This window comes from Hakea prostrata, chromosome 4 (assembly GCF_041222555.1).
Source record: "Hakea prostrata isolate BN-2017 chromosome 4, UWA_Hpros_2, whole genome shotgun sequence".
In the NCBI taxonomy this organism is placed as follows: Eukaryota; Viridiplantae; Streptophyta; class Magnoliopsida; order Proteales; family Proteaceae; genus Hakea; species Hakea prostrata.
The window spans coordinates 15,288,542-15,303,430 of record NC_142603.1 but is presented as its reverse complement, the minus strand read 5'-3'; the positions used below and the strand labels follow the sequence as shown (position 1 = coordinate 15,303,430).

The following is a 14,889-nucleotide window of genomic DNA, read 5'->3' as shown; positions in this document are numbered from 1 at the left end:
ATTGACACTCCACTTTATGTTTAAAAAGCACATAGACCTCAAAATTGAATTTTCATTGAATATATTTGTCAAATTTATCGCTGAAAACAGTTAAATAACAGTTTATTTAAAAAAAATATCCCTATAATAAACAATGTCTGAAAGGTTTTCAGTAACAAATTGGACTAATATATTCAATAAAAATCCAATTTTGAGGTCTCTGCACGCCTTCTGAAAGCAAAGACAACTCAAGTGATCTGCCTTTGAATGTTTCAAGAGTAAAATTTTCATCGCGAGGAAGAGCACTATCTGGCTGCGTGGCATGTTGCCATTATTGTTTCTGTTTCACCTAGATGCTCAAACTAGTAGAAAAAAGGTAAAACAAACACATGGTGATAGAATCGACAATCTTTTAGCAAGTGTAGACCAAGATCACAACGTACAGGAGAAGAATTGTTTGGGAGAAACTTTTTTAGAGTCAAACGCATGAGCTTCTAACTTCTAACCTAGACATATAACTGCATTAAGCCTTGAGGCAAGAGGCCAATGCAGTTCATTTTATAATAAATGCTTCAGGAATGAATTGAGATGTTTTACAACCTGCTGAAACAGGCTAATGCACTATGAAAAATGGTTCACATCAACGCAAATTGAGCCCCTAAAAAAGAATAGTCAACTTCTATTACCACACATTTAATGGTTATTCCCGTCTTGTACAGTCGCATCTCAAATCAAATTCGTGGCCACCCAATTTATCATTTTGTAGTTACAAGATGATTATTTACATAAGCTTGCAGGGGCTGGCTCTAAAGCTTCAATCTTGAAAAAGAACAAATATGAATTCAAGACAAGAACCAGCAAAAACTAACATCAGCAATCATACAACAACGGTGTACTTGAACAAAGGGATCCACAGGACTCTTTAACTTGGACCATTGGCTCAGGTTGACGCTTGAAGCTACTTCACCATATTTAGCACATAAGTAGTCTCAAGATTTCTCACTGAGGAGCATTTCTTCAAGCTCTTCTCTTCGCCGCTCCAATTCCTGTACCATCCATGGATGAATGTTGTACCCAAATCACAAGCAAAAAACAAATCGAGACAGTTATACAACATGCATAAGATCCTATCATCAGATATAGTCAGAATTTTGGGATAATCCTTATAAATGTAACTATTCTGTGAGAGGTCATATCATGCCCTACAGCCCATGCCTATTTTCAGCATGTACAGTTAGTCCTAGCTAATTCTCATTTTGTATTACATGTTGATTGCAGAAGTCACATGGGATATGAATTTTCAAAAGCATCTCTCGCACAATTTTACTTTTTCTCTTTCCAATAACAAGACTCTTTAGCTCTATCTATTTGGATCCCTCATCCTATTTGGTCTAGGCGTCCATGGAAAATTGCCATAGAGATAAGTTTTTACTACATGGGATACGTAACATTTGGCTGAAGTGCACCAATAATATCATCCCTAGAACCTATGTTGTCTGTTTAAGGTATTGAGCCCTGATGCTAAGGGCAGCATGGTTGACATCTTCCCCCTGCTTTGATGTTATAACTAGAGCACATACCGAGAGAGAGAAAAGGTAGCAAAAAATTCTTAACCAACCCCCCCTCACCCCAAAAAAGAAAAAAAAAAAAAAAAGAAAAAAAAGAAAAAAAAATTCTTTTCTTAGAGTATTGTTTGGTTTTAAGGTGTCCCCTTCTGAATTCATTAGAGAAAATGATCAGCCTTATTTCAACTAAATGGGTTGTCTACATGGATCCTTACCCTCAAATCAGCTCTATTCAAGGTCATATTTGATAGAAAGCCTAAACTGTGCATGACCTTCCTCACCATTTTCCTAATGTCATTTTTGGTTTCAAATGACTTCCTCATCTCTACTATGCTTTTCTTGACATGATGATTAACTTCCCAATGTTCTGCACCATACATCATATACATTGTGTTCACTAACCTTTCAAAATTTTCTTTTAAGTCTTTAAGGAATACACTAATCACATAATAACCATGGATGCACTTCTCCATTTCATCTATCCTATATTGTTCTTATGAAACATCATCTCTGTCGCATTTTATTTCAAATTTTTTTTAACTTATGAGTGAACCTAGATACTTGAAACAATCTGATGCAGAACCATCGCCAAACTGGGCTTCTTTTCTTAGGAATAGTCTAGGATTGGATCATATGTGTTTGGCCTGTAATTGGCCAATCTGATGGGCCTAAAATATGGGTTGAAAGTAGGAAAACATGATTTATTTCATGAGTTTAGTTAGAATCCTATCCTATGTCTATTTTCTTTATTCTTTTAATTTCCTAGTCAGTCTAGGTAACCTGATTGGTTAAAATTTAAGGTAGGCCTTCCCTTTTAGGTATAGGAGTGTATTTTGGGGCTTGTTTTTAACTTCGAGACCTAGTTTAAGTTTGAATCTTCAGCCAATAATGGGTATAATATACATGTATTTGCTCAGTTTTTTTGTTTCAAAGTATTCACTCAGTTGAGCCATGAATTGTTGAATTAAATTTTTGAGTTTTATTTATTGCTGTGAGTGAGGTCCCCCCCCTCTTTCTTCTTTTTCTCTCTAAAGCAATTTCTTCTCCTTGTTATTTGAATTCCTAACAAGATCAAATCTTCTTGTCAACAGTTTAACCCGCTGTTCTCTTCTCATGAGAAGCACTGGCCCTTATTCAATTAAATCTCACTACTTTGTGCTCAGGTTGTTATCAAGATCTTCATATTGTTCCACCCTTGTTATTCCTAAAATCTTATTTACTCCATTTCTAGCACTTAACACCTTTATAAATCCTCTATGTCCTTAGTCCTTTACCATGTCTTGAAACTAGTTTTCTTACATTTAATCGCAGTTTGAACCTTTTCATCTCATCTCCAAGTCTCTCTAGATAAATGAGTTTTCCTTTTGATCCACCTGGGACATTTTTAATAGAAGTAGTCATCCCATTTTACATCTTATCAGCGTCTCACTCACATTCACCCTTTCCATGTTTGACTACTTCTTTAGTAAATGATCTCAAAATATTCTTTTCTTTTAGCTCCACCCCTTATCGTAGGGCAAATAAGCTGACCTTTCTTATGATTCTGTATAAAAAAAGCACATATCCACAGCCACTAATTTGTGCTATCTGATTAGGCTTTCTCCTGGCATACATAGTCGATAGGACCTTCTAGTAAGGAAGAAATATATTTGGCTACATGATGCCACTTTTTAAGGATAACTAAACTATGGTTATCAAGGTGAAGCAATGGTGCCCAAACTCCTTGATCATCTAGGGTGCCTTTTCACCTAGTTGATGTTGCCATTTTTTGTACACCTCTACAAACTCATGGTTCCCTTGCCAGCTTGATAACTATGAACTAAATGCTCCCCTTTCTTTTTAAGATATGTGTTTACACAGGATATAAATCATGAGCAACAAAATCTAAAATTGAGATCCCTTCCTCATTCCTCTTCATAGCCTTCACGATTTTTCAGCAACTCTGCAGATCAGCTCAGATAATATTTTTTTCTCCTTGACCCATCCATGTGTTCCCAATATTGTAACTTACTACGTTCATTCAATCCTATTTGAGGTGTGTAAATGATAATTATATTGAATGCCTCATTCTCCAGCACTAGTTTATCACATCTTCAACATCCATCACATCATTCTCTATATCTTTACCCACTATTGTGCACAATTCGTTAGTATTACTTTTATTTTCCCCATATACCAAAGCTTAAAGTTCATCTAACTCATTGTTTTTACCATTCTATCTAATCTCTTGAATATAAACTATGGTTATCCTTGTAAACTCAGTAAGACCATTAAATTTAATAGATGTTCTATTTTCTGGGACCACCAAGAGTGGGGTGTGCTCTAGAATGAGCTTGGGAACATTATAGTGATTTACTTGGGGGATGGGAAATTTGATCCATCAAGAGTTTGATTGGAGAAGGTGATATACAGGAATCTTGCTCATTTAATAGAGGTAAGCAAGATTCCTGCGTCATCTATAACCATGTTGTTCTGGTAGAGGCCTGAATCTATATAGCATTATCAGGTGAGCTTGCCAAAGATGGAGTTGAGAGTCGATCTATTTTTAGGCACCATCACATATTGTAGTTTGGTTTTGTACTTCATTTTTTCATTTAGACTTATTCATCAGAGAAAAGAAAAGGAGCTAATCTTCCTCTTATGGCAGTAGTCGATTCTCAGTAATTTTCTACTTGGATCACTGTGAATTGCAAGATGCTGTCTAGCATGCTCTCCCATATGTGAGGTGGCTAAATCAAATTCTGATTATCAACCACCCCTAGCAACCCTCCCCCCCACTCCCCCTCCCCAAAAGAAAAAGAAAAAGAAAATGAAAAAGAAAAAAAGAAGAAAGTAAAATTCTGATTTCTGAAATTTGACTTAATTGTCAGGTTGAAAAGTCATAATAAAGATCCCAGTGCCCTTCTGTAAATCTTCCCAGTTTCTTGCCCTAGTACTTTTATACGACTGAATTGAATGAGAACAGTTCTTTAAAGTAGCTTTTCTCAATACATCGTTCCAAATTGAATAGTGCCCCCCCCCCCCCCCCCCCCCCAAAAAAAAAAAAAAAAAAAAAAAGAAAGAAAAGACCTACACAATTTCTGAAAATGTAAATAGGAATCCTTGCTGAATCTTAGGTTTAAATTACATGTCAAGCACTGGTTTTTATGAAATGAAGTAGTTCAATTTACCAATTATATGGAAGCAAAATCAAATCTAATCCAAAAATGAAATTTGAGCACTTTAAAATCATTATTATTATGAATGAATGAATGAATGAACCTGATTTGTTTATACTGTCAGTATAACACATGGCTTCTCAAATGGTCCTCACCCCAAAAACAAGAAAGAAAGAAAGCTCACCTCCAGATCTTTAATTGCCTGCTCTTTTGTTATTTCCTTTTTCTGGCGAGCACGTTTAAGGAAACCAATGCAAAGGATACCCTGAGGAAGATGAAGTCAGGGAAAATAGATGCTCTCCTCATCTTATCATCTTACAAATGAAATTCAATTTAAATATGCAATTGACATAAATCATGAGAATTCACTCAAACAGACAGAAAAAAAATGAGCAAGTGAGAGTTTAATTTAGAAAGCCTCCACACAATGCTAGGGATTTTGAGCATCCCATCGTCATCTTGATACTTGGAATGAAGATGATAGAACCTTCTTTTTTTTTTGGATGAATAAAGATGATAGAACCTTACTATAACCTTCATTGATTTCCACTAGTAATGAAGAAGAATAAATTACTACTGCCTTACTATAATCTCAGAACAGCAAGAACAACAGTGGAGCAACAGCTGAATTCATTAAGTAATACCAGATTAATAACACTAATGAACACAAGCTGATCCTACCAACTGATAGTTAATTTAAGAACAGCAAAACAAGCTAAACTCTCTGATAAACAAGAATAGCCCCAACACCCAGAGACTTCCTGAGAGGTTTCCCCTCTCCCACAAGCACCGCTTGCTACTTTCTTCCTACCTCTTCCTCTCTCCCCTCCCCTTACATACCCTAAAAATCCAAACAAACTCTTACTCTTCTTCCCACTCATCTCCTGCCACCTGGACTGTCTCTTCTGCACCACTGCTGTGAGCAGAGTAATGATTGCTGTCCAATAGAATGTTGCCAACTGTCTTCTCCTAACTTCTGTCCCCTTCAACAGCAGGAAGTGATATAGTGTTCTTCCCCCTATTCTTATGCTTGTACGCCCGAGTTATGAGAGGCCTATCAGAAGATGTGGCAATTCCAACTACTGGGTGGATAGTACATAGTCTGAATTATTCACTTGTCAAATTTCAGGGCCTAACTCAATGTATTTGGCTCTTCTCCTTTGAGGAATCTCCCAATGAGTATAGGAATCAGCTATGTGCAGAATTCTTATGAGGGCACTCATTGGATTTACCCTAGCCCTTGAATTAGAATATTGGCTGGATCGTATAACTCATTGGGCTCTCACTGGGAGAGCTGCTCAGAGGAGAAGATCTAAACTCTAATTCAATCCAATACCCTTCCAAATATTGGCATGAACACCTACAATACTACAGTCTACAACCATTAAGGGACACTTGCCAACTTTTTTTTGATGAATAAAGAATTCATTACCAAAGAACACTTGAAGGAAAGAGAGAATGTACAAGAAGGTAAGGAGAGGGGGCAACAACCGACAATGTCCTAGGAAAGACTAACTTAGACCTACAACCAAATAGAAGAGGGGGGAGGGAGCTAAAACCAACTAGGCAGCAAGAAAGAAGAGCCAAGACCCTAAGTAACAACAATCAATCTTATTCCATGAGTATCTTGGATAGCAGGGTGGGGAAGCATTTGGAGTCCAACAAAAAGATCAAAGCATATGGCTTTCCAAATCGAGGTAAGAGATCTACAATTGGACGTCCATCCCCTAAGGATTCGTTACACCATAAGTGAGAGATCATAGCACAATAAACCAACTTATTTACCAAATCACAAATAGAGGTACCAGGGAAGGATCTCAAAAACCAAGACCAATCCCTCTAAAACCCAAAGAAGTGCCTTGAGCGGAGCCAAAGCCAAATAGAGAAAATGGCTTTCCTTAACTAGAATGGGAGAAGGGAAAGGTAAAGAAGAGGTGCCTACATCTTCAAGGCCATTTTGGCAGAGAGTGCAATTGGGGCTAACTGATAGGTGTTGTTGGATGACCAAAGGTTGGGTGGGAAGACAAAGGGAGAAGGTTTGCTAGACGGTGAAGGAGTGGCAGGGATGGAACACTTGAACCTGATCAAAGGGTGCCAGATGACTTGGTGACTAGGTCAGAGGGTAAGGTTCCAAGCAGTGGAGGTAGATAAGTATCCAGTGGGGGAGAGAAGCCGAAGAATTTGGTCTCGGGGGAGGGGGTGAAGGAGGGGAGGTTGACCACACTTAAGTGAAACTTGAGGGAGATGGGGAGAGCGGCACCTAAGAATACCCAGAGATGCAATCATAAAGCATGGTAGATTTTGGGATGCGAGATGCATAAACTTGGCGAGGACCCATGAGGTTGTACATTATGCCTAAAGGGTGCCAAAGGTCAAGCCAAAAAGTAGTGGAGGTACCACTACAACCTGAGTGAAGATGGTAGAAAGCACAAGAGGTCTAGGGATGGAGCTTTCTCCAAAATCAGGATGGGTTAGAGGGATGAGAGTCAGTCCTAATGGAGTCGAATATCAAGAGGTGAGTACACCTAGTTGACCTAGATGGAGTTGAGTTTGGTGGAGATTTTCTAAATGAGTTTCAAGAGACTAGCAATGTTATAATCACGGATCTTACAAAACCTAAGGCCGCCTTTAGATTTGGGGAGACAAACAAAGGAATAGTTAATGGGAGGGAGGAAGTAGGAGGATTCTTGACCTTTTTGGAGGAAGGCACAAAAGAGGTTTTGATGGCTCTAATTGTGGCTTTAGCGAATAAAGAAGATGCCACACCAACAAAGATAGATAACTGAAGAAAGGACTTGATTAGTACAACCATACCCCTAAAAGAAAGTAGCTTGCCTTTCTAGAGTTGGAGCTTCATACGGATTTGATCAAGCTTTAAATAGCAATAGTGGTTCGTAGGCCTGCCAGGGATTAGGGGAGCCCAAGATAGGAGGAAAGGAGCCAAGAGTGAGGCTAGTGAAATGAATGAGGGAGGCTTTGATGGAATTAGAGACACTGGTTAGGAACAAGAGGGATTTCTCTGGGTTGACCTAGAGACCATAGAGAGACTCAAAGAGGGAGAGGGAGGAGAGGATTGAAGAGATGGAGTGGGAGGCTTTGGAGAAGATCATGAGATCGTCTAAAAGGCAAGATGGGTGAGGTTAATAATTCTACACTTAGCCAGGGGAGATGAGGTGTTGATCAATTTTGGATTGGATGATTCTAAAAAGGACTTCAAGGCTAGGGAGAAGAGGAAAGGGGAAAGAGGACAACCTTGTTGGATACTAACTAGGAGGACAGATAACCCACAAGAGAGCCATCAATGATGATGGAGAAGAAAGAGGTGGAGATGCATATTTTGACCCAGTGGGCAAAGGTTGCTAGGGTAGAACCCCATATCAGACAGGACATTGATGATGAAATAACATCGAAGAGAGTTGAAAGCTTTATGGAGATCGAGCTTCATAAGCGACATGGAGGAGTGCGATGAGTGATTGAAGCCTTAACAATTTTAGTGCAGAGGAGAATTTTGTTAGCAATGCTTTTTCTTGAGATGAAGGCAGATTGGCTTTTACTTACAAGGGAGGGAATGATAAGATGGATGCGACTGACAGGATTTTGGCAACAAATTTATTAAGGAGATTGCAGAGAGAAATGGGAAGGAAGTCCCCACGAGAAAAGGCTCCGGCTTAGGAGCATGGCTGACCTTATAGGAATTGATGGTAGAGAAGATCTCATTGTTGGAGGGGATGGCAAGGAGAGAGTTGAGTAAAGAATTAGGGACAAATTTATCAATGAAATTGGGGGGGGGGGGTGGGGGGTAGAGCGGGTGGGGAGGGAGATAGGGGCAAGCAACGGAGAAGGAGACCACTTTCTGCTTAATGCTCTCTACATCACGGATCCAGACGGGATAAAGTTATAGTTATGGCGAGCTTTGAGCTAGCAATAGAAGAAGGAAGACTTAGAATCACCGACCTAGAGCCACTTGATTCTAGACTTCTAACAAAGAAAACTTTCCACTTAGGAACTAAGTGCAACAAGCTCAGCTAAGATGAATTTTTATTCTTCATCTAGGGAAGGGTCAAGAGGGCTTAATTGGAGAAGGATTAGACCCAAGAGAGATTAGAGTGGGAAGAGGAAACAAAGGAGGAAAAACAAAGGAGGAGAAGTTCCAAGCTTTGAGGGTAGCTTTGAATTATGAATTTTATAGGCAAAGGCAACAAAGGGAAGGGACATGCAATAGATCGGCTTGGCCTAGGTAGACTAAACCATGGAGAGGAAGGAAGGATTAGAGGATTTATATGTTAGAAAATTTGAAAGGCTTGGGACCTAAGGAGGAGAGGGTACAAATGTGAAGGTGGCAAGAGGAGTGATTAGAGAAACTAGGAGAAAAGGAAAGCAATATGGAGGAAGGGAAAGGGAGAGCCAAGTTTTATTGACAAGGAGACAGTCAAGCTTAGCAGCAATGTGGACAGAGGCAATGCAACGGCCATAGCAAGTAAGGAGAGGACTAGGCCAGTGAAGATCTATCACAACAATGTCCTTGAAACAACCATTGAAGGAATCAATAGCATTGTGGTCATGGGAATGACCAACAATTTTTTTAAGGCTGAATCTAACATTAAAGTCTCCACCAGTGCCCCCAAGGGGAGGAATTGATAAGAGGAGAAGAGAGACGTGAGATCCTACTAAAGAGGGAGACAAGTGGAGGGGTGGTTGAAAGCATAAACAATAGAGGGATAGAAATGGTTAGGGAAAAAGGGAAGAATACATGGAGATGGAGAACTTGAGAGGAGGAAAAAGTGGAGGAAATTTGGAATTTGAAGGAATCCCAGAGAATTCAAACACGACCATTGGTTGAATGGTTGTAGTTGGAAAGGAAAGACCAAGAGGGAGCAATTGTGAACACAATCAGGCTGGCATTGTCGTGCTGGACGTGGGTCTTAAGAAGTGCATAGAGGGAGGCTTTGAAGGAGAGGATGGCTTTAACATGAGGTTGCTTGGCTGGGAGTTAAAGCCCCTAACATTCTAGATTAGAATGGAATTAGACATGGTGAGTGTGGGGTGGGGCACTGCAGCCGGCCATGGGAACCATTCCTATAGCAAGAGTAAGTATGGCTACACCAGGCAGGAAGAGGAGAGAGAATTAGGTCGCCAGCTAAGGCAGAGAGGGGGTCTGAAGATCGAGTCCCACTCATGTGGTCCAATAGGGGGTAGGGGGTTTCAAAGATATTTGGGTCAATTAAAGAGCCTCACTTGGGGGAGGAAGAGGGGAGGGCCCCACGGTCAGCACATGGGGAGGAGGGAGACAAAGGCGTCAACTAGATGGGGGGGGGGGAGGGGTAGAGTGGGAGAGAAAGGGATCAAAATGGCGAGGGGTAGGGACTTGGTTCAAGGGCACAGGAGGTATTAAATTAGGGTTAGAGAAGGAAGGGGTGGTGATATGAACAAAGGTTCACCCCTTGGCTGAAACCCTGGAATGTGCCCAAGGCCACTCCAAAGTGGTGACCAAGGGTTGGCCAAACCCTCAAAGAGGGATATTTGGTCCATTCCAGCCCTAAATAAATGCAGGAATTAACTTTCAGAAATCTTATTTCTCAGTTTTCAAGAGTGCTGATTAGTTTAAGAGTCTTGTTTGATTTAAAGATGAGTTCTTGAGTCCTTAGAAGTCTTTCTTTAAAGAAAGACTCTTGTAAGTCGTTTATTACAAGAAGGGTTCCTTTCCTTATGTTGGAATCCTAGATCTTAGGAGGAGTTTATTTTCAAGAAGATTCCATTAGTTATTTAGTTTAAATTAAAGTCTTTAATTGTGTGGCTGAGATTAATTGTAAGGGATATCCTAAATTATAAAGGATTCCCAACCAGATTTGAGTCTTTAGAAGGCTATAAATAGCCAGGCCTTTTCATTGTAAGTTTTTAAGTCTGATTATTTTGGAAAAGAATCGATTTAAGATCGTGGCCTTATTGAGGACGCCACGGTTGAGTGAAAGATTGAGAGTTTTCTTCTTCAAAGATCAGCACACTCTTCCAGCATTCTAGCACTCTTCTTCCAGTTTCCAGCATCCACAAACAATCACAGCATCTTCCCTTCAAGTAAATACACACCCCCAGCCCCCGCTTCCCCTTGCAACAGTCGCCCTTCCCTCCCCTATCTGTTTCTTGCGATATCCCCTCCCCCCTTTCTGTTTTTCTTTCTTTTGTCAAACGAAGAAGAAAAGAAAAGAAAAGAAAAGAAAAGAAAAGAAAAGAAAAGAAAAGAAAGAAGAAGAAAAAACACGGATCTTGAAGAATCCCAAGATCCAATCAAGAATCCCCTCCCCTCTTGCCACAAGAATTTCCCCACTGCTTCCCTTCACATTGCAAGTCTCACCTTCCCTCCCTTTGCTGCAAGATCCCTTATTCCTCCCCTTCACTTATCCAAGATACTTCCCTTTCCCACCTTGCCTAAGTTAATAGCACCCTATTACATCCCAAATTAGGATTCCCTATAACAACCCGCCTCCTTTCCATTTATGTCCAAGTTATTTGACTAAACCATTTTCCAACCCATTCCCTTTTGGGTATCTCAAAACCCTACAAACCATACCCAAACCATCCCATAGGCAACTCTAAAGCCTGATTTAAGCAAATTCTTTTCTGGTTCTAATTAAAGAGGATCCTAGAAGGTCTAACCCAGACCCTCGGTTACACTAGGCGGGCCGAGGGAGAAAGGATGAGGATGAACGGTTCACTCGAGCAAGGAAATTTCAACATGGACATAAAATTTGGGCTCTGTCCAAGTTGCTACATGATAAATACTTGGACCATCTTGATAAGCTCATCAGGGTTTATTATTATTATTATTTTTTTTTGGGGGGGGGGGGGGGAGGTTTGGAAAACTATACCTAGTATACTTAGAAGTTTTATTGCTTCAACATTGTGCTAAGGGCATTACACCTTTGATAGTGCAGAATGGTGGAAAGTGGTTTGTGTCGAAGGCCACAAGAAGGTGGGTTTAAAGCTAATTTAATAGAGTTGTCATTAGAGGTGGAGATTAGATGATGATAGATCTTACCGAAACGAAATAGATCACACCACATATAAGGAGGAGATAGCTTGCTATATTTTGAGCCAGCACTATATCTTTATTTTCTCCAGTAGTATCAGGGAAAGCTCTTGTCATGACAGCTACACTGAAAAAGAGTAATCAACGCCATGCCTTTTACAATACAATCTAATTGATAGAAAATATTTTAACACTTTCAGTGGTAAAGGTTTTGTCAGGAACTATATAAACTCCAAAAAGGAAATGTTACTGTAACAAGAGACTTACAAGATCTGCAGCATGCCCCTACCAGCACAATACTCCAATACCTGCAAGTTATAGTTGAGTTTGTTAACATGCATGAAGGAAAAATTTTAGAAATGCGTAAATATAAAAGTGACATTCAACACAGAATATCAGAGATTTGATAAACATGTTGTGGCTAGAGTGAAATTTATACAAATTTGGAAACCACCCATGTTTCTTTGCAAGGTATGTGAACAACATCTGCTTTTGCCTACTTGCAAATAGGTGCTAGGTGCCAAAGTCAGCAGACAACAAAGAATATGTGCAGGCTCCACATAGTAGTAGGCTGTGTAGGATTTTAACCTCTGAAAAATTTAGTAGCTTAGATGCAAGAGGCCAGAGAGAAATATCTGTTAATTCTGTCCTTAATGGTCTGGTTGCAGACATAAATGTCAACAAAAACCCATCAAAGAACATCATTTCAACTGTAAAAACAAATATTAAATGACCCCTAACTTTGCTGTAGGCTTAAGAAAAGGGGTCCTGCAACAGCCTTCCTCTTAACAAAAAGAATGAATCACCGAGTAAAATTTGAATAAGGTAGCCTACAGTGCTCAAGTGGAAGACTTCTTTCAAGGTGCAGGTGCACCTGGTGTGACATTACCACAACTTTAATTACGGATGACACAATTGCCATGTTAATTTCTTTACAAGGAGAGGCTTTGAATTTAAATTGGACATGGGAGGGCTGTGGCATGCTTTGATCAAATCAAAGGCATTTCCCAGGTACTAGCTATAAGGAACCCACAATTTGGGATCTCCCTTTGCAGAGCTCCTAAAAACCATTTCATCTTCAAAATTTGTTACCTCTCAACATGTGGTAATTTTACGTTAAAAACTCTAAGCAGTAGTCTAACATGAGCTTTGCAAGTTTTCCTACATACTCTGTATCCCTCTGCAGCAGCACTGCTTCTGTAGAGAAAAAATGGAAATCAGGAACTTTTCTTTGAGAGGGTCAGGAGATCATTTATAGATACAACTTTGGGGATTGGAAGTGATATCCAACAATAAAGATTTGGCAGACAGGGCTTTTAGGCTAGATTGTGAAATGAATAAAGCTCCTCATTTCTGAATGGCTTCTGAGATGAGGCCTGAAAGGTGGACCAAAATGAAAGAGTTATTGGAGACATAGCATGGATTGCAATGGTTGGGACAGGTACAAGGTTCATCCACAGTAAAGAGTTTGCAAGGGCATTACAAAAGGCTGGATAGTATTTAATAAAACTATTGAAGCTTAAGGTAGGAATAGCTGGAAGCCATCCTGGGAAGATTATTGGAGGGTAAAGGTTCTTCAAAAGTCACTTCAGATATTTACAGGCAGGTTTCCCACAAGGTAGTTTTACAAGTATGTAGAAAGCATTGGGCACTTTGTTTTCCAATTTATGCCCCGGCATCCTAAAATAAAAAAATCTTGATGCAGGATCTGTAGACTGACTTAAGTGCATCAGCATGAAGTGGATTGGCCTGGAGTTGGAATCAGAAGACTTCAGGGTCAAGTTGCCAACCATTTCTTTTTCATAGAGTTCTACAACTCTTTTGCCTTCATTGATGTATATTTTCAATATACTATAATTTCTTATATCAATAAATTATTATAGAAGTACTAATAATGGACAAGCCTGTCCTATAAGTTCAATTTGTTGGAGTACTTGGTGGGAGAAAAATAGAGGCCTTTTTGCATTACTACAAGCCTTTTTCAACTAGTCACACAAGAGATGAAACTTCATCTTTGATGTCTCTCCTAGCAAAGTTCCTCAAGCATCAAACTGTGGGCTTCGGATATATTTGAGAATTTTTAGTTTCTGGTTTCGTAAGGTCTAGAAAAGCCAATACAGAAGGGTAGAAGAATGCCATATTAGATGGTTTTGGCCGTCAACTGTCAGCTACATCAGCTAGCATAGGAACGTAACTGTACTTGTAGGCAAAAAATATTGAAGGAATAGAGCAAAGAATGGTGAAATTAGGTTTGCAGATATAGAGAGATCCTCCGGATGGCTGTTGATCAGTACACAAGCAAAAAAATGCCTTCATATAATTCGAATGTATGCTAGTCAGAACATAAATAAAAGTGAGGCAATTTCCAATACAAGCCTTCGAATGATTTAAAATGAACTTCCAGTTAAGTTAATAAAACTCACACCCCAGAACTTGTAAATGAATGTCCATTCTGTTTCCGCGACAACAACAAAAACTGCAATAGCAACAGCGTAGCAGCGGAAAATCCCATCGAAGACCTACAACAATAATTGATCTGACACCATGAAAATCAGAAGCAACAAAGAGATGTTACAAGAGAAAGAAAGCTTAAGAAAAAGCATTAGTTACGTCGGCGCCATTCTTGAAAGATTTGACAGCGGAGAGAACATTAACACAAATGCAGAGAAGGGCCGTTAAGGAAGTCACGACACTGAAGATTCTGCAGATGATCAAGAAAGGATCCGCTCTTGACCTAAGCATGACAGAAGGTCTCTGCGAGTTCTCTGAATCTCCATTTCTGTTCCTTCCCATGGTAGAATCTAGAACGAGGGTTTCTCGTCATACAAATTCCCGAAACCCTCTAGAGTTGCAGAATTTAGTCTTTTCTTCTATGGATTCTTTTCTTCGTGTAGTACACTAAGTATAAGGTGGATTCTTTAGATATTTGTTGTTGTTATGCTTTTGGTGCTTCAGATCAGATGAACCGAAGAGAGAGAGAGAGAGAGAGGAGTGGTAGTTGTTTTGTTGCTCCTGGAGGCTGGAAGAGCGGGAAAGCGGAATGGATTCTTTACCTGCCGTTCAAACTTCAAAGACAACGTTGAATATGACACGTGTTCGATTCCTTTTGGTGCGAGTTTGCTGTCCTTTCTCTGATGTATTAGTTCCTTAGGTTAGGTTGGTA

At 39.7% G+C, this 14,889-nt stretch overlaps 1 protein-coding gene across 1 annotated transcript; it reads right to left on the bottom strand.

Annotated features, from left to right (window-relative positions):
• Positions 1–524: 524 nt before the first annotated feature.
• On the bottom strand, positions 525–14,765 carry LOC149018129 (uncharacterized). The gene is made up of 6 exons (XM_089152449.1): positions 14,337–14,765; positions 14,150–14,245; positions 11,994–12,034; positions 11,736–11,853; positions 4,887–4,967; positions 525–1,025 (listed from the first exon to the last, which is right to left on the bottom strand). Exons 1-6 carry the CDS (start codon positions 14,517–14,519, stop codon positions 969–971), a joined length of 576 nt encoding a protein of 191 aa, XP_089008575.1. The 5' UTR covers positions 14,520–14,765; the 3' UTR covers positions 525–968.
• Between the last annotated feature and the right edge of the window lie 124 nt (positions 14,766–14,889).

Coding starts and splice junctions, on each gene's coding strand:
- LOC149018129 (XM_089152449.1), bottom strand. CDS start 14,519: ATGGGAAGGAACAGAAATGGAGATTCAGAGAACTCGCAGAGACCTTCT. Junction 14,246..14,336: donor CTTTCAAGAATGGCGCCGAC/GTAACTAATGCT, acceptor TTATTGTTGTAG/GTCTTCGATGGGATTTTCCG. Junction 11,854..11,993: donor AGGGGCATGCTGCAGATCTT/GTAAGTCTCTTG, acceptor ACTCTTTTTCAG/TGTAGCTGTCATGACAAGAG.